At 38.3% G+C, this 26,158-nt stretch overlaps 1 protein-coding gene across 5 annotated transcripts in view; it reads right to left on the bottom strand.

Moving 5' to 3' along the window:
* Positions 1-4,285: 4,285 nt before the first annotated feature.
* LOC113559216 (protein gustavus) overlaps positions 4,286-26,158 on the bottom strand; it is a 49,095-nt gene continuing 27,222 nt past the window's right edge. The window contains exons 1-7 of one of the 5 annotated variants that reach the window (XM_026964844.2): positions 25,357-25,908; positions 15,665-15,742; positions 7,431-7,723; positions 5,794-5,981; positions 5,348-5,678; positions 5,079-5,237; positions 4,286-4,988 (exon numbers count right to left, since the gene is read on the bottom strand). In XM_026964844.2, the coding sequence (XP_026820645.1) occupies positions 4,849-4,988; positions 5,079-5,237; positions 5,348-5,678; positions 5,794-5,981; positions 7,431-7,723; positions 15,665-15,742; positions 25,357-25,895 (1,728 nt within the window). In that variant the 5' untranslated portion in view covers positions 25,896-25,908 and the 3' untranslated portion in view covers positions 4,286-4,848. Of the gene's footprint in view, positions 4,989-5,078; positions 5,238-5,347; positions 5,679-5,793; positions 5,982-7,430; positions 7,724-15,664; positions 15,743-19,329; positions 19,507-25,356; positions 25,909-26,158 lie in introns of those variants that run through there. The other 4 variants (XM_026964841.2, XM_026964839.2, XM_026964842.1 and 1 more) reach the window with 4 other exon arrangements.

Here is a 26,158-nt window from a genome sequence, read left to right as displayed (position 1 = left end):
TTTTTTGTTATTATTGTTTTATTGTTATATCTTTATTATCATTGTTATTTTGTTATTGTTCAAATTTTCATTTTTTTTTTCAATTTTTTCTTTTTTTATATAATTTATTACACCAACTTTTTAGTCCATATGGCAAATTTTTTTCAGGAATTTTTTTTTTGTATCTCATTCATTTCACTTTTCTACACTTATCAAAATTGTTTATATCATTTTGTACACTGTTTTATTTATCAAAATGTATTATATCTACTGTTAGCCCATATGGCAAGTTTTTTTCTGAAAATAATTGATCTTTTTTAAAATTTATATTAATATATACCTTGATTTGTTATTAAAATATCAATGAATTATTGTTTTATTTTTGAGTATATAAATCAATTATTAAAAATTAACGACTTAGAAAATCGTTAAAAAAATTTCTAAGCTTAATGCAAGATATATTTAAAAGAAAAGGCAGTAAAATAGGTTCAACAATTAGTAGTTAGAACAATCGAGAAGAACACTACTTGTAAGAATACACCGGAAAGACTGAGAAAAATAAGCAACTAGATATATATAGATACCAAAGAGTGTTGAAGCAGCAGTAGAATATGACGGATGAACAGGAATTTGCAAAATGGTCATAAGAATCAAGAATCCCTCTCCCGAAATGTAGATGTATAGTACACTTGCATATGGCATAATTGACATAAATTGGTATTAAGTCATTTAAGACTAAAGGTCTATAAAATATACATTACACTCAACTTAAATCTGTATAAATGACATTGTGGTAAGGAACGCATCTCTAGTGGTAAAGTTTCAACTTTCAGGTAATACCTTTTAAATCATCTGTTCCTGGGTAGTTACTAGTTAGTGTGCAACTGCGATGTTTTATAATCTCGTAAAATATGACTTCTAGATGATAACAGCGATTGCAGAGATTCACGACCCTGTAAATTTCATGTCAATATCAATTATATATACACCTTGATTTGTTATGAAAATGTGAATAAATTTAGAATCATATTTACACAATGAATTACTGTATTATTTTTTTATTTATGAGTATATAAATCAATTATTAAAAATTAAGGACTTATAAAAATCATTAAAATATTTTCAAAGCTTATTGCAAGAGAATAGGCGGTGAAATAGATTCAATAGTTAGTAGTTCGAACTATCGAAGAGAACACTACTTGTAAGAGTACTCCGGAAAACAATTTTAAACCGATGAGAAAAATATGCGACCAGATAAAGGTATTACAGTGTATTACTATAGCAGCAGTTGAATGGGACTGATGGACAGGAATTTGCAAAATGGTGCGAAAAATTAAGAATCCCCCTCCCCAAATGTGTATAATAGTGTATAATACACTTGCATATTGCATTGAACTATAGTAAATTGATATTTAGTCTTATAAGAACATAGGTCTAAAAATACATATAGTATTCAACTTCAACCTATTTAATTGAAATAGTAGTTAGTAACGCACTAGCGCATCTCTAAAGTAGTATAGTTTTAACTTTGTGGCAACAGTTTTTAAGCCGTCTCTGTCCTTGGGCCGTAGTGTGAAGTTACGGTCTAAAATAATCTCGTAAAATACAACTTCTAGATCACAACGTCATTCGTGGATCGTGGTTACTAGTTTACTTCTACGAATTTCCATGACACAAGCTACGAATGCTACGATAGACCGTACTGTACATTGGTGTGCCATCACTGGTGACCACACGAGATTACGTGAAAACACGTATAGTCTTCTTAAAGTAAAATACAATTTGGCACGAACTTTAAACATAACAAAATTATTCTATTAGTCTTTACGTCATTACTTGATACTTTCTAGTTTGCGCTTAACAATGGTACCCAAAACATTGAGGAAAAAATATATTTGCAACACCCTTTTGCAGTTATAAAGTTTTAGCAGGGAAACTTAAATTGATTAATGATTATACTAAATTATCCATTACATGGTATGATCCACAAAAAAAGTTTCAATGTCCATGAATTATTTACAGATGTAAATAGAACAACTTTAAATAAAAAAACAGTCAATAAATAATGAATTGACATTACCATTTACTCCATAAAGAACAAATGTAAATTAAGAAATACTAAAAGCACCTGCCTTGGACTTTGATGAGCAACATTTGTGAAATGTATTTTTTTTTTTTGGAGTAATTTATTGCTTTAAACATATAAATTAGAGAATAGAAATGGATAAGTTTTACAAAATTATTATTAATATTATATATATTTAAAATTATTTATAAGTAAATAAATCATTTATAACATGAATATTTATCTTATATCATATCCAACTAAACTTTTTTTTAGAATTTAAATTAACCAATATCGAGCATTCTGATGGCAACTAATACTATAATTAATCATGGTATCAACATTAAATTGAAATATGATTAGTTAATGTTTTTAAAATATAAGTAAATATAGAAAAATCTCGTTACAACGAACTCCAGGGGGACCAAATTTTTTTTCGTTATAACAGCAATTTTGTTGTAATGAAAATTCGAATAAGCTATTTATAAGCCCTGCATTTCGGCAAGGGACTTCTATGACTTTTGTTATAACGGGATTCTTCGTTGTATTGGTATTCATTTTAACGGGAATTTACTGTATATGTTTTTAATTTTAACTCAACAAATTTGTAAAGATGGGCATTTTTATTCATCAGGTAAGCTTTACCCAACCAATACAATTTTTTAATTTTATCATTTTAAGTACATAATATTATACATGCAACATACTACAGAATTTAGACAGTAATACCTAACACTTTTAGACCCAAATATTGGTAGAAAATAAAAAATATTGCATATGATAAAATAAACAGTTTTGTTATCATAGGTAATATTATAATATATACTGTTGAATGCCACAAAATACAGGTTAATTTTCTACATTTAAAAACGAACATTATATGAATATTTGTTAGGTAATTCCATCATTTTATCAAGTACAATAAAATAAGTTATTATTATGTATTATAAAGTATTATTATTCACTTAAAACTCAAAATAACTCAGATATAGTAAGACATGATATACACCATTTTAAATGTTTTAAAATAAAATAATGATAAAGGGTCAAAAGGTAATTTTTGTTGGTATATAGAGTATAGACCGACAACAAAACAAATGCAAAACACACTTTCATGATATTAATTAGTTTACTTGACAGTAACACTTCTTGACAAGTATAATATAATTGATAATAATAATAATAATAATAATAATAATAATAATAATAATAAAAACCTTTTGCACATTTTCCGAAATTATCTTTTACAAAATATACATTCAAGGCTAATTATTGTTTTAGTTTTTGCATTCCTTCAATAAAAAAAGAAGATAATTAACTGCAGAAATCAACACTCAAAAATCTGCCAACTGGCTAAACAAACGCGTACAAATTTTAACTAAAACATGTGCCCAAATAAATGTTTACTCAAAAAAAAAAAAAAAAAACATAAAATTGTGTAATACTTGAACGTTAAATAATATGGTAACAATATTGTAATGCAAATTTTTTCTTAGAAAATATTGTTTTATATATTTGAATATATTGTCTCGTACTTAACGTTTCAAACAGTTACACAGGAGAAAAATGTATTTACAAATCAATCGGTTTATTTTTATTTTTCGAGAAACTGAAATGTAAAAAAAAAATATATGTTTATATATATTATATTTTACTTAAGTCGTATCTATCACAAAACGAGTTTTGCTGTCAGCCAACAAATTTATCGTTGAAAAAAATAATAAAAATTAAAATAAACAAAACGTATTAACTTATTTACAAACGTTCGATACATAAATTAAATATTAGTCTACATTTATTTTTTTTCATTTTTAAATGTATGTATAATTTTAAATGTCTTTTCATTATATCGCTTTCATCAACAGAACAATTAAGTGATGTTGAATGTTCTGCCAAAGAAAATTTTGCAAAACAATAACATTTTTATTATCTTCAATTAAACAACTAAAAAAAAATAATAATAAATGAAAAACTATTTTTAACTCGCATAAAGAAAGTGTAGTTATAGATTCGTTACTACAAAAAAAAAAAAAAAAAATGATAATAATATAATAATAAACAGTTTCCGAATATAATATACCAAGAACATTTCAGTTACAAAACATAATTTATTTGTGATATAAAAACAATGACGAGGAAAAAAAACATGTAACTTGTAGTTATATACAAATAATTAGTCAAAACTGGTAAAAAAAAGATTTCATTGTCCTTAGCACGCGCGTATAATTATATAGTACAAGTAAACCAGGATAGAAATTAATTTTAATAATAATAATAATAATAATAATAAAAAAAAAAAAAAAAATATAATTCACAAGTTGAAAATTATACGCGGTATTTATGTTGCGCGCTTAATTTCTTTCTCTTATAATACCGAATAGGCATTTTATGGACTTTGTACAAAAGTTTATTTTCAATTTTTTTTCCTAAACCTTAAATTAATTAATATATTAAAAAAAACTATCTTGACACTTGATACATCAGTCGTTACTTAAAGTTTCGTGTTTGTGTAATTTAAATGGGATAGGGATAGGGTGTTTGCATCGAGTATTATTTACATGGGATGGGTGGGGTAAGGATGTTATTAAGGGAAACTTGAACGAGGGAATCACGAAGGGGGGGAGACTAGTTTAGCGAACGTCGCGGTTACTGGCCTGAGGTAGAGGAGATACGAGTTATTAGTGGGTGGGTGAGGAGATGGTGTTGAGTCGACAGGGCAGGGAATAGGACAGATAAGTAGGGGAGGAATCGGATCGACGTTTGAGATCTGTTGATCAATATTTTCGGCGTGGCTTTTGGCCCCGTTATCTCCTGTCCCGGTATAATAAGTAAACGCTTAGAGACTGCGGCAGGTTCAGGTCCATGACGCGTTCTTCTAGGTATTGTTTACCGATTCGCTGTCTAATGACTCGTCTACATAGGTCCATCAGCGGTAAGGGTTCAGCTGCAACAAAAACAATATTTTATTAAAATATTATGCGTCGACGTTGCATGCAAACAGCTATAGCTGAGTTGCAATGGCACTAAAACTTACGATCTAGTCCACCGATGTATTTCATCGTAATTTCACAGTGACCCCAAACAGCGCTGACGATTGGGAATAATTTCCGCCCCTTGAGGCCTCTAAACGCTACGCCTAAATACTGGCCGTCTACGACAAAGGACAGTGTACCCTCGTCCATATCCAAAACAACTACAAACAAAACGAAAGATGATATAATAATTATTTCACGAGCATTGACGTGGATAGTGCGTGGAACAACGAATTCTAGTTTGAAATATATGAGAGGTTTTAATACATACCTAAAAATTTATCTGGCACTATAAACGTCTCGTCGGGCTTGAGCAAGGCCGGATACGTGATGCCGTCGTAGCTTTTTGAATCATGGTATAATTTGTTACGCCCTAAATCCCAGCCCCATGACTGGTCGTTACTTCCCACCAAACTCTGGTAACCGACAGAGTGTAGAGGTGCATCTTGTGTCGCGACGCCGACCACTGCGTGCGTGCCGCGTTGCCTGGTCGACCAATTTACTTCCCAGACGTGTAGACCTTTGGTCAAGCCAGTCTTACCTCGGATACAATCAGTACTCTGGGCTACCGGATGCCTGTGGAATGTCAATTTGTCTTCTTCCTGTAAATGAACGACAAAAACACGATTATTGCAAGACACTGATGACAAGTGGATTATCGTAATGGCAATACTGTACACGACAGGATACATAAACAAAATATGTATTATTCATTACCTTGACAAATATGTTTAGAGACCTATCGTCCGCGTTCCAGCCGTGTTTAATTTGCATTTCTTTGGACGCAGGCGGCATGTCTAATAGTATGTCTAATCTGGCCGGACGGGCAAAATCTTGGGCCAGCTCTCTGGGTACTACGGGCTTGTACGGTTGCGCACTTTCGCGGCTAACAGTTTTAACTCCACCTGAAACACAAGAAGTTTACAACAATTAGAATACATAAAGGTATATATATATATATATATACGGCAATAAGTTAGGTACGGATTATGGTTAGAGGGATGGCTGATAGGAGGGAGTGGTGGCGCTGACTGCATCACAGTTGACTAACGTTATAAAAACCGTTTCGTACCGGGCCGCGCGCAAAAACGTTTCGGCAAAAACGACTGACGCACACAACACAACAAACACGCGGTTGTACCAAGTAAAAAATCCGCGATTTCGAATCGAACACATTGCTTTAAACCACAGTGTGGTTTCACTTACTTTTACCTAAGGCGGTGGAGTTGTCGTCGACTGCGGGTGTCACCGTTCCGTTGGTCATGTCTCGTAAATTATATAATAAAAATGCGTGTGGCAATAAACGAAATAAAATATTATTCGAAACGAAAACAATGACAATAAATAATAACAATAAGAATACACCGAAATTATACACGCGGTGAAAAAAAAACGTACACCGATAACTTTCGAAAGCGACGCACGCGCGTCCGCTATATTCACAGAGACAAACGTTTATTATAAACGGAAAACGGTCAGTACTCAAACATATTTTATTATAATATTTTAACGAGAGTTATTCAACGGCTGGCGCAGAACGATTGTGTGTCTCTGGTTAGAACGGACGATTCTTAAAACGCTGCAGGCCGCCCCGCTGACTCGTCAGATAAGAAAACTCGTTTTCCCGTATCTATAAATCCTCTGCTCACCGATTTTTGGACCGACCCGACTATATTTAAGATAGAATTATCGTTTTAATCGGCTCGTTAATGACTATAGAGAAAAGTCCTTTCCAAACAAACTGATTAAAACAACTGCGTTGATTACACGCGGCACACGGATTTTCAGAACGCTCTGTATACACATCACGTATTTTAGACCGCTGGTCGGACGTTACACGCACGCACACTCGACGACGACCGACGGACTATTTGGACTGTGAACGAGGTCGGCAAAATATTCGCCGCAGCGTCGAATCTGATTACGCGGAGGGTGGGAGTGATGGGACGACGACAACGGGGCGAGTTTTTCCCGGCTGCACCCTCCGCATCCGTATAACTGTATATAGTTCCACGGGATTCGTATGAGAAAAATAATAAAAATTAAATGCATCGTACCCGGGACATTTTTACATGCGTTTAAAATTATTATCAAGCTGGGGGAGGAAATGAAAAACAAAAGGCTACGGTGAAAAGTCGATTAGACTCGTCGTCGATGACGACGAAGAACCGAATATGACGTGATGACGTATTATAATAATTTATCTATCGTATTGTTGTAGCCGGAACGGTGGTCGAGAATTGACACGATAAGGGTTAAAGAGTTTGGGTCGAGTGGTTGGTTTAGCAGCAAGTACTGAAGCACAACTCTTTATCTATATTACGTCGATACGCCGTTTCGAGTATTAGACTCACTAGATATTTTCTGGCCCATGTTCATGGCCCGGTGGGCTCTGGTCCGTTGTCGGTGTCCTCCTCCGATGCTGACGTATGGCGAAGCGGCGTTGCCTTTGTTCAGGTGCGATAGCACCGACACGGAAGCCTTGTAGTTGTGGCGCCTGAGCTCCCTGAGCTCAACGCCTGACGACGTCACGCGACTGCTACCGCCGCTTAGCACAGCAGCGGCTGCTGCCGCGCCTAGATTGCCGCTGGTGCCTACTAATGCGCTGCTCGCACCACCCAGAGCACTGCCACCGGTGCCCTTCAGTCTGAAAAAGCAAAAATTTAAACAATTAGTAAAAAGTAAGTCTCATGACTCATCAAGCAATATATAAATCACACGAGAAACGTATGTGTCTATGGCGATGTATTAATTTTACGTAAATAATATTTATATTCAACCTATTGTGATGAATAATACGTATAAGTCTACGACTTTAAAAATCTTTAAAATGATATTCTATCAACGCACATAATAATATAAGAAGTAAATACATAAGGTGTTCGTCATTAAAAGTGAGGCGGATTGGAAACATCGTACGTTTATTATATTGACGCGTTAGGTAAATGATGGTACTTAACGTTATCGCGGTAATTAACATATATTTAGCAAATCGAAATATTTATGACATAATAATTAAGATAATTGAAATCTAATTATAAAAATGTATTTTAAAAAGAATTACATAATTACACTTAACAATATTACATAAAGTAAAAATAAATTATGCTATTTTATAAAAATATCTTCCTAAATAACAAATAGACAACCAGTAAATATGTTCAAAGTAGGTACTTGATTTTTCGGTGAGCATCTAAGAAATTGTACTTGATAATTATTATGATTATTTGCGGATAAGCTAGGTTATTTATATATTGTATAGACTTATAGTACAATTAATATAATAAATAAGATTTGAATATAGGTATAAATCTATGAATAATAAATTCCTCACAAAATTGAAATTACGCGATTGACATTAAACTATGTACATCGTCGTAGAAAAACAATCAGGCGGTTGCTTTTTTTGTTGTAAAAATGAACATTTTGTTGTTCTGCATCAATGGGAAAAATAATACTTCAACTGGTGGCATAACGAGTTTCTCGTCCGTATAGACTCAAGACATTTGTTTGTTCTAACGATAGGCGTGCGTGCGCGCCTTGGCGTTTGATAAATATGTATAATGATATCATGTCTTTATCTCTAGACATTGCGTTCAATTACAATACAGATGTTGAGCCATTATATGGTGAACTTCTAAGTCCCGTAAACAACACACACGGATGACGACCGTAATAACGATATTAAATATTAAATAAAAATTATATTACTAAAAACACAAGTTTCAAAGTCAAGGTACAATATTCAAAGATTGGATACGAAAAAATAAATCAATTTCACACGCTCATCAAGGTCAAAAGTTATGTATTACATTCAATATTGTGTGCAAATATAATAATGTTATTGTTAGCGAAAATAAAAAAAAATATATAATTAAAAGGAGAATAATTAATAACAAAACAATAACAATCTTCTCCTTTGGAACGCTATCACTGATGCAGTTGGTTCTCAATGACGACAAAACAACTATACTAGGCAAACGAACGTCGACCGATTTTATTTTCCTCATCAACTTTGTCCGATTTTTCACGTAGTACAGAATACACGAAAATAATGTAATAAATAAAATAAAATCTGTGTGCCACAGTGCCGTGCCGGTCGTAGTGCATTTCTAGTGTACACACAACACCTCAATACCTCACACGTCCACCACCGCAGCAATTACACCGCTATTGACCTGATTTTAGATTCAGATAACATTGAAAGCGCTAATTCACTCATTGGTCATAATACTAATAATAATCCGCAGACACAAGTCACAATATTGTTTTAAACGCCATCGGTAAATACGTGAACATTTAGCCGCGTGTCCGTCGAGGGCACATCCTTGAATGTCCTGGAGGACGTAAAAAATGTGCAAACTCGCGCTTGCACAGCACATTAAATATGTAGTAGCAGTGTATTTATATAACCAACGATATAATCAACGAAATTGGCTTAACATTTACACTTGAAAATAATACGAAATTAAAGGGGACACCACCACCAGGACGTTCTAGCATAATTTGTCGAATATTCGCTGTGCCCTTGGACACGTGTCGAGGCCGTCACAGCGGCAGCCGTTCTGCAGCAGGCGATCAAAAAATAAAAATGTTATCCTAAATTATAAATATATTACGTTAATTATATTGTGCGCCGAAAACGGTCAACTTTCCATTTCTAAAACGATCGTCTTCGCTATCTGTAAATAATACTCCTACCATATGTATAATATACTGGCTGAACCGGTGGTAAGTAGAGGTCCGAGGTACGTTTAGCACACGTTTAGAAGGTACAGAAAAGAAGGAAAAAAATCACTATTACAAAAAATAACAAGCGCCGTATTCATCAAGGACATAACATAACATAAAGTACTATCACTGAATAAACGCAAAACACAACGACACTAAAATAGTAGAAAATTCTAATATTATTTTCTGTTTTGGAATTTTCACCGTACAATACATAATAGCGCATACCGTATATTATATTATATAGTATATAGGTACGTCCTATTTAAATTGGAAAATATCGACATAGTAAAATCACCTATTTAGATCACGTCTTGTATAAATAAAGTATAATATGTGTCTATATTATATTCTATTACAGTGGCGGCGCCGTCTTAGTTTTTATTGTTGTACATTAATAGGTATATTTTTACTTCGGCGACGGTTGCGGTAGCGCGAGCGAGCTAGCTCTGTTGTGAAAACCAGTGAAAGCGACGTAGTTGAATATACGCAATGCACGCACACAAGTATACACGGTCCGCGGACGAAACGAACCGAAACTATATAGAATGCGTTTATAATTCGTTATTATAAAATCGAAATTTGATCGAGGGATACGAATAGACGGGATACTCGGTGACGATTTATTGTTATTTTGCGGTTTTCACTCTGGCGATAGCGGGAAATAGTAGAAATAGCATTTCCGTTAGCCGCTCTGGAAGTCGTACGATTACGTATCGCCATCGGGCTGCATCTGAATTGTGCGCAGCTTATAACAAAACAAATATATTGTATAATGACTACAACAGATAGTATAATATTGTGTCCGAATTGTACGCCGTGGTGTATTGGTGTTTCAAATTTAGTATTACACGAGCATACAATAAAATAAGAAAATTGGAAACAGTACCTACACGTTAAATAAATTATTATACTTGTAATTTTACTAAATACCATTTTAATTTTAATTTGCATAATATTATGGTATATAAAATTTTGTATAACTACACTATGCCTATACAGTAGTATTGTCGGTATTATACAATTTTTTGCTATAACCGCATTGAGAACCACAACCAAATTAGAACCTATTTAATTTATTTATGTAAATCTATTTTATGAATTTCTCTATGGTATACGATTTTGTTTTTAATTTGTTGCCCATCATGGGAGACCGTAATACGAAAATTTCATTGTATTATAATATATTGCGAATAGCGGAGATTCGGACAGTTACTTTCTGCGACGGACGGGAAACATGTGCAGCAACCCCATCGGGGCTGAATTCTTATTACGAAGCGCAATTCGAATTATTTAATCGAATACACGACAAACTCTGAAGGCCGTTGACGCGGGGTCGTTGAACAGCAGCAACGTCAAAGGCGGCGGGGGCGGCGCTCTTCTGCTAAAGGGGTGCGTGGCACGCGGCTTTTGCGTTCGTACACAGCAGCAGCACAACAATATTGTACGCTGCGAATACATGATAAATTATAATGTACGCGCGGCTTCGTCCGTCGGCGTGGGTTTAACGATCTCCGGGTGAGGGGGTGCGAGGATGGGCACAAAAAAAGGACTCGGCGCGCGCGGTATTGATTCGCGCGCGGCGCGTATGCAGCACGGGGTTTGCTTTTCGTGCGCCGCGTGACTCATTCCCGCCGGGGAATCGGGAACTTTTTTTACGGCGGTGTGCGCGCCATACGCTTGAGGGGAACCGACGCGCGTATAATGATATTATTATGTGTACAAACTGCAGCGGAGGCGCGTTTTAATGAGAGAGAGAGAGAGCTATGGTACTATAGTTTGCAATAATATAATATAGCGCTTATCGACCGAACGTCGCACGAGTTTAAAATTCGACGACTGCGGGCAATTAAAAACGAAACCCTAGAGCTCAACGACCAAATTTCGCGGTGACGACCGTGATGATTATGTGAAACACACGCAGCAGCCTGTATATTGGGCTGAAACGTGGGAGAATGTAAAGTCACAATACCGGAGCAAGGTGGTTTCAACGGGACACACGGCAGAAAAAAAATAAAAAACCAGTCGAGGTAATATAATAATAATAATAATAATAATAACAACTAATAAGTATACTGCAACCCCCCGTTCAACCGATTTATTCTCCGGAAAGGCGGAATCGGTTATGACGGAATTAATAATATGTTTATGGCGTCGCGGTATTCGACGGAAAAGTATGAAACATAAAAAGCGTGACGAGCTGGTTCTCATAGTTGGGTTTCCCGTTGAAAATAAAACCACCGTCGTTTTTACGTTTGTTACGGGCGTCGCGATTTAAAAATTTTTTTCGTTTTTAACACGCCTGGACGGCGGTGGAAAATCCATTACAGCCAAAATCGTGTCATTGCAAAAAAGTGAACGGGGCGGCAAGCGAGGCCCCTTCTACGTCCCGCTCGCCCTTTCGCCACCGCGCGGGTGCTTGTTATATATATATACATATACATTTTATAGTTACGTGCGTTCACGTAACGTATTATATTCGAGCCGCTTTCTCCCGTTATATTACTATATTACACCCGTAACTGGTTCATTGCCGACGGACGACAACGGGATGCTCCGGTTGGCGTTATGGTAATCATAATAAAAATAATATACTTTTACTTTCTCCCAGTGCGTCCTAAATCGCGTATAACACGCTTTAAAGAACAGCGGGGAGGAGGGAGGTCTACGAAGAACACGCCGAGAAAACAATATTGTGCCGACGAAGACGAGTAAAATTCTATGTACCCACAGGTATGCCGCCGTTGGAATAATAATAATAAAAAAAATACTTATGTTAGTTGTAGAGTACTAAAATACTCGGCGAAATAATAATAATCTCTGTCATCGACGGTAACGACGTACAAATATAATAATTTGTTACATGATGATCGAGTGGTATTTATACAAGGCGCAAACATATCAACACACACACACACATACACACACACACACAAGGCGAGAGAGAAACCGTACACTTACAAGAACTCGGAAACCTGAGAAGTGCAGTGGTTGATGATGGTGAAGCACACGTGTTTCACACACACACCCGGTGCACCGCCAGTTTTCATTATATTATTAATATGGCAATGCATTACACCAGAATACCCAGCAACACACGTACACATTACACATCCGGGCGGACGGACATGTGGCGGAATATACGCGACAGAAGTCGTTATACACGCATATTATAAATATTTTTATATTTTATTATATCCTTAGGAAACGAGGACATGCACCGCTTGGTCCGAGTAGTTATAACATATTATAATAATAATACGTGGACGGGGTGCAGCAGAGTTCGTACCGACGAAACGAATAATATTTATATGTAAACGACGGACCAGACACCACCGCAGAAAACAAATTTAAATAGGTCGTATAGTATTGTACAATATTTAAGGACGACTGATTAAATTCAATTTTAGAACGAGCGTCTACCACCATTTTTCAAATGCAATGTCGTCATCGCAATCGTGTATCAGTCGTAGCGTTCATATTCGTACTACACTTGCTCGCTTCTATAATAGTATGATACAGTATTCCACATTCATGACAACCTATACTTCCTCTTTCCTCGAGTATTGTGGGGTCATACGGGCTTGTAGATATTATATTATACACATATCAATACGAAGCTGGTCGAAACGATAACGATAATTATTTTACTCATATACGTATACAATATAGTCGTATAAAATATAACTATTAATATTATAATATATGAACACGATATCTATCGATTGTCGTTGATTGCACGATAACGAAACGGTGACATGTACGTATTTGTCACCACGTATTTAACCTGCCGGATAACCGATAGGGGTGGAAGAGAGATTTTCACGAAAATTACATAATCCTGTCGTCATAAGTTCCGCTCTGAAAACGCTCGACCATGAAACGTAATTCTTATTTATTTTTTATAAATTTTTTATCGAGTGAAAGTTGAGTGGAGTTCTGTTACAAACGCACGCGGTGAGAGGAGAGGTTTGCTGTATCAAACCGAGGACGTGGGACGCTCGCCGTCGCTTTTGTGCGTGTGTAATATTATTGTGACGACACATCGCAGAGCTCCGAGTACACACACACACACACACACAATAAAGAGGACGAATCGGAGAAAGTCAACAAAGAGTAGGCGGTGTGTGTGGATCATCGAAACATTTTTTATTTTTGTAACAGCACAACGTCAAGGATTTTTTTTAAATAAGGCACGCGGCGATTAAATAATAATGAAAACGAAAATTATTCTACTAATAAAAAAAAACCCCTTCACTTTGCATACCTATAGTACCTATACATCGACAGACCCATATAAGGTTAACTTCGACAACTTTTTGGGCGCATTCATATGCTCCGGGAACCAATAGGAGGCGTCCATAACGAGTGGATTATCATAAAAGATAACATATTATACTATTGTTATGCAAGTTAAATGTATTATAAACATTATAATACAAGGCATGACAACAACGGCCGACCGTTTTCAAGAGGCATCTCGCGTTAAAGGAACGAAAAAAAATCATTAAAAATAATATAACAAACATATAACAGCTGTATGTGTGTGTGGTGTGTACTAACTATGTATGCGTTTGTCGTGGTCGTCGCATATCGACATGCGTCGCTGAACAATTCTGCGTACACGCGCGCGTGGTTTTATAATATACAACGTACATACATACTACTTATTAGTTATTACTATACGTACTCCGTCGATGTACATTACGATAATAACATTATTATTTTTTTGTAACGTTGTGCATAATATTATATTATATATTTTTTTATTAGTATCATAATGGGTACGCACGTGGAGAAGGCACATTATTATTTATTTAGAAATAAGAACACAAAGAAAAGGTTAAAATAATTGGGATTAAAGTATTACGACGATAACCTGAATTTTACGACTCGGTTAGCATGCGGTATAATTGTGTATCAGTAATATACGCGTTATCTATCTGCTGCAGTGTGTACACGCGACATATATCATAGTAAAATTGAAATAACTCGAGCTAAAAGTCCCTCCCGAGGAGAGAGTGGCAGTCGTAGCATACAGCCTACAATTTCTGTTGTACAACTTATAGAGAAAAAGTCATTGTATTCGGTACACGACACAAACTCTCTCCCTCTCTCTCGGCGTTCGCTGCACCGTTTCTTTGTCACCGTCGCGCGCTGCAGCGCTACGGAAAATCCGGTCGGTTTATAAATCCCCAATGTCGTATATATATATATATATATATATATACATACATAACACACAACGCTTTTCGGCATTGCAGCGGGTAACTTTACGACGGCGAGCGCCACGCCCTAGAGTAGTACGAATATAGGGTTAGGGATAGGTGGACGGGAAGAGGGTAGCTGCACGAGTAGCGCACAAACGCACTGCAGTGGGGGCACGGGTGTTGCTATGGGGATAGTGCCACCCCAACGCGAAAGCTTCGCTTCGGCTTTATCAATACACGGAAACTTATCTGGTCCACGCGATCTCTTCTCCGCCCGAAACGAGCACACCCTGTATGCCGCTATTATATATATTACTATAGCGTGCGTATTGCGCCGACGAAAAACCCACAGTAATCCCTTAAACCCCGTGTATAACGATGCCAGTAAAAACGAGAAAAAGGATCCGAAAATTCGTCTGGGAACGGCGCGCGTACGATGGCTGTGACATAAAACTGCAGATTCTGCGAATTTTTACATTCCTGCCCCGTTGCGGTACAAAACCGGGACAGGCCTTCGAGGACCACCAACGGCGGACGACTTGTGCGCGACGACCTCACGGACGCTATATACCCGACACTCTCGTCCGTATTTATACAAAGCCGTCACCGCCGGCGATGGCGTTAAATATCGTTACGATAACACTCACCCTATTAGATTCCACAACTCTTTAACAGAATCTTTAATGCTAGCATACGATTCTTCGTCTAAACCCAAATATACTGACCTGTAACAAAACAAAAAACAAAAAAAACATTAGTATACGAAATCTCAACGCGAAACACCTGTTGACACGCATACACACATTGGTATGTGTGCATGTACATATATAATATTATTATGTGCCGTGACTTAAGATATACGTTTATTGTAAAAAAAAAAAAAAACGTTATAATTGTCTCCAATTGAAGAAACGGGATCGGCAGATGGCTGACCTAATTCGAGGGTAGAGGGACAGGTGTATGCACACACATTACGGCAACAACGCCCCTGTTAGAGATTTAATTTTTTAACATATAGTCTTTGTTCGTTTTTTACACATAAATACATTAGGTATACATGTATCGACGAAAACGCATTTCTATACTGTTCATTATACATATAGATGTATAGTATATACGTATAATTGCCGAAGGCCTTCCTGGTTCTCAAGCGCACAAGGCTGGCGCCGCCACCAGTTGCAACAATAAAAACCGCTGGTCATTATTTCGCAAACTCAAAATCCAATATTACTTTTGTTTTTTTTGTGACGATACACGCGTTCATTTTACCGTCATTATGTCATCAAGGAAGAAATTACTGGAGTCGCTTATATTTAAGGACGAGATCGGTACGATAACTACTAAATATTATATATATATATACACTGCCAGTGCCAAGGTTATTCGTTTAACGCAATGTAATACGTTAATTGCCTATATAAATCTGTTTAGAAACCTAAATTTCAAACCACAGTGGCGTTCTCCAAATTTATAATATTTATTTTGTTTTGTTTTACGCCCGAAATATTATTATGAAAAACACATTTCGAGAGTCCGAAGGCCAACCAGCGGTGGTATTCGCAAAACTTCAATAATAAACTCATAACGAAAAAATGTCAAATACGGAGTGCGCACCTGAGTCCGGAGGTGTGTAACGAGAAAAACACGTGCCTCACTCATCGCAGTATATATATTATATGGTATTAGTATATTATATTATACAGTCGGTCAAACGATGAACAACGATTGTCATTTTACCGAGTTCGGAGTTCAAACAGTTTGTCGACTCGACGTGAACCTAAGTAACGACGACACACACACGCAGTTGGTGGCGTATACATAATATAACAATACGTTTTCTCGAAGTCGGGTATAATATAACATTTATGATGTAGAACATAATTTTTTTTCGAATGGGTATCCGGATTGGTTTTTTCTTCAATTTTGTACAACGTGACCGCGTACAATATATGAAATGAAACTATAATAGTGTAATAATATAATATAAGGTACTCGGACTTCACAGACCAAACCGCGATTTTCGTGGGCGCAGTCACATAATACACGACAGTACAATGTGTACGTTTTCCGTAGAAATCTGTGCCTTCATGTATTTACCTCAGTGTGGTGCAACTTCTCACTTTTCTCTTCTTCCGAGAAATTTTATATGCACATCATTAATTATATTTTTCATTTAGTACCCAATGCCACAGTTCACAATGATGGTGTCCGGGTCAACGTAAGGAGCGAGAACAGATAAACATAATATATGTCATATTTCGAGTAAAATTTCTCGGCGGTTAACATTTTTTTGCGGCTTGACGACAACGACAACTAACAACGATATTATATCTTTATAAATTATAATATATAGGCGAGCATATATACACGCACACGGTATATAGCGGAAAACGAGACAACAAAGAAACCAGGTGTGACGTCACCCGAGAACCAGCAGCCTTCGGAACCGAGTCTGGCCTTGGTGCGCGACTATAATATATAGAGAGGTGCGCACCGAAGCCGGCGCACAGCGTTTATAATTTTATTATTATTAAATAAATTATTATAATACACGCGTTATAATATACATATTATATGTACCTATAATATAAACCCAAAACCCTATCGCCAATAAGTGCAGTTCTATTGATATACATCCAATATATATATATAATCTTCTTTTCAAGATTACGTTACATTGACGATTTCGTTCTCGAGTGGTCGAAAAAATAATTAAATAAAAAATATAACAAGCGCGAACGGTGAACATACGGTTTTTTATATCCCTTTCTCTATCTTCTCGTCGTTTATCACTGCACACGTCGCGTTTCTGTGTAACAGTTGATAAGAATTGGGCTTGGCGTGGCAGTGGCCGACACAAAGACCGACCGCGCTGTGATCGTCAACTATTTTATGGGCGACACTGTACTAGGTATAAGGTATTATTCCACGAGTATACACATATTTGTATAGTCGTATACCGACGCAGTGAATTGGAAATGTACGCGATTTCGTAACGTCACATTGTCGACGCGAACAAAATAAACACAATATAACTTGATTTACAGCCGTCGTTTACTCGTTGCCGTATAATCATCATGTTGTGAGATAAGTAATACATTTATAGAAAAACGTTTCGAGTATTGTAAAAAAAAAAAAAACATTACGCAAAATGATGCGTATACTTTTTACAGACTTACAGTGGAAATAGGACCCCCTTATATTTATCTGGATATCACGAAAATCATACAAACTCGAGATTTTATAATTTACTTTTTCACAGAACACGATTTAATTATTTTACTCGTTATTTCAGGAAACGTGATCAACACGATTTTGTAAACGGGGTTGTGGGCGTTATATGAAAGGCAAATGGAGAGGAATATACAACGAATACATGTATACAGGCCGATGGATGTGAGATGGCAAAGGGTGGGCGGAGGAAGAGGTGAGGAGGGGCACGGTATAGTTTCATAAACTATCGACCATAGGTATATTAATATACACAGACTGCAACTACATAACCACCGTCGGACAAGGACACCCGCGACCAAGGTCACTTCCTTTTCGCGCTGGTAAATTACTTCGTCGCTGTTGCTGTTGCCGCTGCCACCGCCACCTCAGCGGCTGTATCGTTACACGCGGTCGCGTTTTCCCGTCCGTCGCGCGGCGGCTTTCCCGGGCACGGCATGTCGCAATTGATTGCGTAAATAATAATAATAATAATAATAATGACTAATATAAGAAAAAAACCTCAGCAACTTCCATGCAACAGACACTGCTGCCTGCTATCCTACCGCCACTTCTGGCCCGACACTATGTACGCGGTGCACAACAGTGTAAAGAGTACATAAAATAATACCCTTGACTTAGTTGTACCCGGGCGCCACCGGTTGTTACGCGCATTTCCTAACTAGGACACACACATACACATATTTCCCATGTTACAACGACGTTGTGTTGTTAGGGTTTCCGTTTGAGGTCTTAAATAATAATGATATAGTTGTACACACACTATACTCCACCGATAGGAGAAACTAGTCGTCGTTCAAGTGGAAAATGAAGAGAAAAAATACGCACTTTTTAAGACTGTACCTATTACGTGTATACCTATTACCTATATGTATACATATTAAGCAAACATTGAGAAAAATGTCAAGGAAATTAAGACAAACACGCGACGAGATATGTGTGCAGTAAAAGTACTTGACGGTTTTAATTTTCTTTTAATTTTAAATATATATATATATATATATGATATTTAATCGTAATACTATATACATATAGTTATTACGATACAATTCAATATTAATAGACGTCGGCATATACTTACGGAGGGAATAATGTAGACATTTGGGCTCTTACGGTATGGTAATCGCGATTCATGATAAATATTTTTATATGTATATAGGTATAAAATTAACTAATTTAATGTTCACTAAATTCGGAGCACCTTAACGAATAGGAAAAATAATATAGAAATAACAAAGTAAATATTAAATAAAAACGTTAACGAGCCGAGAACGCACCGAAAACTACACTGAGAGCAGCAGGACAGTTTAGGAAGACGCGACGGCAGACGACTAACCGCCCTTGACACAGACGGTGGGAACCAAAGCCAAATAGGAATCCTCTTCTTTTATTGTTGTTCTCTCTCTCCGTTTCTACATCTATAACAACCGGTATTCCAGCACGGGGAACCCTTTCTCGCACGGGGTCCGTAACCGTCGGAGGGATATGATAATGTCGTCCTAATGGTGTCATCGCACCTCCTTTCCAACCGGTCCCGCCGTCGAGGGGTTTCCAAAGCAGCGTTGGGTTCAAGGCATCGGTTGCTAGTCTGCCCCGTATATTTGGCCATCACTGCTCGCATAATAATTGTCCCGCATGAGGGATCCCGTTGTATAAACGGGACCGTGTGTACCTGGGGGCCAAAGACAATTCTTCACCCTATATATTATGTTCTTAAGGTGTGAATCGTCCGATATATCCACGAGAACAGCTGATCGTAAAATACATATAACGGAGAAGGGTAGCCAATTAAAGAGAACCACTGCGGCTGTTTGCATCAATTCAAGTTCCATTTTAGGATTTTTTTGGTTTTTTTTTTTCAAAACATAAAATTTATATTTAGGCGGAAATAAATAATACGATTCAATATATTCATATATATAAATACAGTTGGACGACTAAAGTGGACAGTTACATTTTTTCTTCGTATAAGATCAAGTGGACGGTGATCTGCTGCATCGTGTTCACGTTAACCGTAATGACGAGAGGGGTCCTGGAATTCTGAAAGAGCATTTATAAAATAACGATGACTGGGAGAAGGGAAAAATTTCGTGAATATTCCCAGGACGCGAGTAACTACCAGCTGCTTGTTCCGCACAGCTGTGCGTTGCTATTTTGCATACTTTGAAAGAAAAAATATATCCCTATGTTTGCGTGTATCATAAAACCTTACACGACTGCAATCGGGTACAGGCACATAAATCCGAAAAAAATCGTTTTTAAGTTTTGATGGAAAAATTGTCATTATATTATATAAAACAACAAGCGTGTTAAAATTTGTTTAGTGTAACACCATTGCTAATAAACAAGAACTACTATTGATTTTACACGGGTAATTCAAGTTGGAGTAAGATATTATACCGAAGTATTTCTTGGATCTATTATTGGCGTTATCAATGTTTAAATAAATATACAAATATTATTTACATCTAAGCAAATTAGCAAATTTTTCATTCGATATGACATATTTATACATATTGTGTAAAACATATAATAAAAACATACTTGGATATTTAAAACGATAACACAACATCTTAGTTTGAATATTTTCTGATAAAATAACTCAGGGATGCCATTACTTTCTTAGAGACAATTAAATTTGGTATTATTCGTAAGATAAAAGTTTTGTTTTATACCCAATGCCTTGACCCGCATAATGACTTCTTTATTGATCCGACGATGTAGTTACAAAAATACATATGCTCATTTGTGAATAATAATTATTGGATACAGCAAGAAGCTAGTCGGCCTTGTTCGTAAATGTCACACTTAAACATAAACAATCGAAAAGAAGCTAAGATACCGCTTACAACTCGCCGTCTTTTCTTGCCCTCTCTGTCTATCTGTCAAAATATCAATACATTTTCGTCAATCCATCTCAATTCTCGACACAAATCACTTTGGTCACGACCAACAATAATAGAAAAAAAGGCAATCTCTTTTAAACGGAACAGATTTTATTTGTACCATTTGATAGAAAAAAAAAGACGTAATTCCGATTAGATAACCCCATGGGTATAAAGTAGCATATAATATATAAGTATAAAACACGAGAGGAAATACAAAATATAAAAATAAATAACCGATGTTAATTCTTTTCCGTTATTATTCTTTGTCCTGTGATAATTCGACCGAAAACTAAATATGATTTCACTTTTCTCCCGAATCTACGTAAGAAATTTCTAACAGCGCGTGGCGCTAGAAGATTGAGAAAAATAATAACAAAAAATACATTAACGTATATATTATAAATAACACTACCTACTATATAGCTACTACTACTGCCATATTATCTATACACGCCACAGAAATATTACTACACAACGCATAGCGGGAAATTAGGCCAAGGCGGATTCGAAGGTATTCGCACGGCGCCGCCGCATTCGACGTCTCACATTAATAATATATAATAATATACGAGTAAAATACGACGAATTCCAATAAATAAATCTCGGAGACACCGTCGTCAGGACAGCAGACATATATTTTATTTTCTCGCACAACAGGTACTCCTCACTCACCACATATTCGGACGGCGGAGCGACAACGTGAGGGTGGAGGTGTTATTCACAAAACTTTTGTATTGTTGTTGGATATTATTATGTATGTATACGGTGGGTGTCTCTCGTCGGATCCGTCGGGGGAAAAAAAACTATAATAATAAAAACCACCTGGCGATACCTGCGCTCACACACACACTGATAGTCCCACACCTCCTCGCCCTGCCCGCTCACACTATACAGCAGCCGCCGCCGCCGCCGCCGCTGACGGACCAGGCGGTGTCGACGACGACGACCCAGGTGTGTGTATAGCGGACACACAAAAGGTTACAGAAAGAGAGACGGACGGACAGAGAGGACGGGAGAGAAGAAAAAACTCGTAGTGAAAGGGGGCTGTAGTTGCTGCTGCTGGTGGCGATGAAGGCATCGGTTGTAGGTGGACGGAATATATACACTCACAGAGTCACAGACACAACAAAATAATTTTTCTACCGTATATACGAAGAGACAGATGGTATGAAAAAAGTTGTCACAGTTGTATTATGTATTATAAAATGTAGTTATATCTGTTGTGATAAGTGTACAAGAGCACACAACTGCGATAAAAGAATAGATAACAAAATAATGTGTGATGACTTTTGTACGATTGTCAACGTTTTCCCTAAGGTTTTTGTCCCTCTACCATCCAAATTATATTCCGGATGGCATTACGGCCGAAAACTCGTGATCATTGGAGCACTTAAGGATAGAAGATATCTAAAACGAATTATTAGTCTCACATCTTGACGAACACGACGGCAGTGGGTTTGGTGGAGTTAAAACAACCGTAGCACCAGCGACGGCGATTTACTAGCGTAGACGTCGTGTCCGGGGATATGTAATAAACAAAGAACGACCGCACACAGATGGCCGGCGCACGGACCGGCAACGTTGCTTTCTGGGATACTCCATACCACTCCAACTCGAATCACTCATTCTCTCTCTCTCTCTCTCTCTCTCACACACACACACAGAATTTACTCACTCGCCGCCACTGCTTTTTACGTGCGTGTCGAGACCGTATACATTGACTGCGGCAACGACCATATCCGTCGTTCGTGTATACGATGTAATATAATATATATAAAAACATATAAAATATATTTAATATAAAACGAACGATTCTCGAAACCATATCGCACACACGCATCGCATTTTGGGAACCCACCGCGAGACATAGCAAGACGACGGTTTCTTTCTCCCGGCGAAGGGTCGAGGCCGCGCCGACGTCGTCGGAGAGGGTTCTCTCGTCGCGGGGATTTGCAGGGGTGCGCGCAGCCACTGTCATGTCCCTTTTTCCCATTGCTCCCCATGTACATATTCTTACCACACGAGGGATGCGGCGTTAACGACATTTTTTCGAGTGCGTTCCGAAAGTCATACACATATAATATATACCATACGCGCGAGCACAATACATCATCTGCAAACGGCAAACATAATGCGTCAACCGAACGGCCGTTCAACGTCGTGTATCAATGTTGATAAAACCATCGAACGCACGCCGTGCCGTGCCGAACCGAACACGATGCGTATAATATTCCGTCGGATGATCGACGATAACACGTCGATGTACTGATTTATATAAGCAACATATCTATCGCGAGACGCCACGAGACCGGCGTATTACACGAGGTGGTCGTACACCGCACATGGTTCTCGTTACACTATCACCGTGTTATTATGCTCTTATCCATAGGTTTTATCAGTCCAGAGTCCTTTTTTTATTTACCAAAAAAATCTATCCCGTTGAGCACAACAATACACAAAAGCAAGATAGCCTGTTATGTGTCCACACCGAAACACGCACCGTAGGTTTTGTATTATAAAACATTCCGACCTAGCCGAGCCCGTAAAATAAAATTTGTTACGGTCAATAATATTGTTAAAAACACGAACACGATATAAAATATATATGTTTTTTTGCTTTGTTCAGTGGGCGTGAGCGTAGCCTATTTTTGGCGCTTTTTTCGAGAGGAAAAACAAACACGGCCAAAAGTACCTACAAGCGCAATGCAAACACACATAGTAGTTGTGTAGCATATTATTCGCTGGTCTACCTATAGCAACATACGTTCGACTAACCCTGGCGAACACTACACACACACACACACACACACACATACACACAACTGCCGTGCGCATTTAAGTGCATTTTACATTGTACACAGCGCCCTGAACGCATTTATCACGTCATATACATAATACAAAACTACGAGGGGAGCTTTTTTATTTTATTTTTTTTAATACGCATTGTGAGCTGTCTATGCCCGCACCACTACCACTGCTACCATTACCACTACCCGCACACCGTTGTATGTACAGCGTACACGCGCGCACACACACACACTCACTTCACCGGCACTACCCCTCAGCGACGTACTTCCTCCACACCAACGGGCATTGCGCAACCGAACCGTTACAACAAAAGGGGATGGCCGTTTCGCGTATAATTATACGCGGTGGCGGTGGCGGAGGAGGTCAACGTCCCTGCGGCTCGTGCTGACCACCGGGCCCCGACCCAGTGTAATTATTTCAGGCGACCGCCGCCGTTGTTGTACGCGACGGCGACGGGGCGGAAGCGAAAAAACTTTCACTGGTTAAAATTTTAGTATAATATTCTTTGTGCTTCGAAAAATAAAACACGCATACATACACACACTCACACAACGTGCGTAGCAGCAGCAGCAGCTGTTGTGTAACGTCGTTGCGCCAACTCCCCTCCCTTCCCCACCACCGGCCGCCTTTTCCCACCGCCAAATCGGACCGAAATAAAGCCCTCGGTGCTCGGCCGAGTCAGAAAGGTATAATAATAATAATGATAATAAAAAAAAACTCAAAACAGAAAAAGAGAACGGCGACCGAGCGCGCGTATACTACTCGTGTGTGTGTACACATAATACAACATCAGATACCGTGGTGGCGAGCCGGGGATATGGGTTCAAGGGCAACCGAAGCGGTTTTTTCAAGACCGGTTCAATAAACGATGGCGTCCGCTGTTGCCGTGCATCAAGTTCTACGCGGGCGCATATGCGGCGTACACCGTAGGCAGGCGGTAAAAGATTGGAAGGTAGTTAGGTGTAGGTAGATAGGCGGATAAGTATAGGTAGGGACGACGGCGGCGACGGTGTCGGGTCTTCGCGAAAGGGTAAAACGTACGAGTACACAAAGTATACGGTTATCACGGGATATTCCGATGATAAGTAGTAGAGAGAACGTACTATGATATAATAATAATACGACACGGTACGAGTGTGTATCAGCGCGCGCATATTGTGTGTTTTTTTTTCATTATTATTATTATTATTATTATTATTTGATAATAATTATTATACGGATAACTTATGATTGGTCGACACGGCAAGGACGTGCGACATGGGTATTATATATTATTATTGTTGTTGTTGTTGTTGCTGCTGCTCCTAAACGTTATCTACGACGATTAACTAAGTTCTAAAAATATTATCAGCGCAAAACTCTACGCGTGGCGACCGATAAAAACGTTCATTCGATTATTATTAGGTATTTACCTAGTTTCCATATTGTTGCCGGCGACGGCCGTGTTGTACAGGTGTTGGTGATGTATCCGGCGGTGATGCCTGAGGTTATTGGCGGTGGTGACGAACGTGGGCGGCAGTACGATCGGTCGAAAGCACGGCGGCCCAAGCACATACGGCACCAATAGCACGACGGCGGCGGTGGTGGCGGCGACGACGGCACCGTCACACCGGCAGAGCCTACCGAAATTATTACGCGACGGGGGCGGCTGCGAACACGCGTCGAAACGATTCAACGGAGGACTACCGCTACAAACGCTATTAACACGTCCGGTGGTCGGGACACCGCCGACGACGAACAGCCGACCGCCGCAATAACAGCAAAAACAACACGCCGGGCTATCCACTACAGGCAACCAGTAGAGCGTAGTCGTCGTCGTAATATTGTTACCCGCAGCAGCAGCAGCAGCAGCAGCAATAGTAACGGCGGCGGTGGATGGCGATTTTTTTGTCGACGTCGTCGTGTTCGTTGCTGCTATACAGTGGCGAGTCGGCAAAACCACTGCTGGCATGACAAACCGCGCGCTCAACACGAACTGGCTGTCCTCCGGAATCGCGGTGAGCGCCCGTCGTCGACCCGCACGCACACGCGCCCGGCGGCATAGTCGTACACTATCGATTTTTTCCCCACCGTTGCCCAGTCCCCCTCCCCGCCGCCGCCGCCGCCCTACTGTTAAAACGGCGAAGCGGTCGTCGCTATCGCTACAATGCTCTTTACGATCGGCAGCTCTATACGCCTCCTTCCCGTCCAGCCGACCGCTATTGCCGCCGCCGA

This window comes from Rhopalosiphum maidis, chromosome 1, assembly GCF_003676215.2.
Source record: "Rhopalosiphum maidis isolate BTI-1 chromosome 1, ASM367621v3, whole genome shotgun sequence".
In the NCBI taxonomy this organism is placed as follows: domain Eukaryota; kingdom Metazoa; phylum Arthropoda; class Insecta; order Hemiptera; family Aphididae; genus Rhopalosiphum; species Rhopalosiphum maidis.
This window is presented reverse-complemented; position numbering and strand designations above follow the sequence as displayed.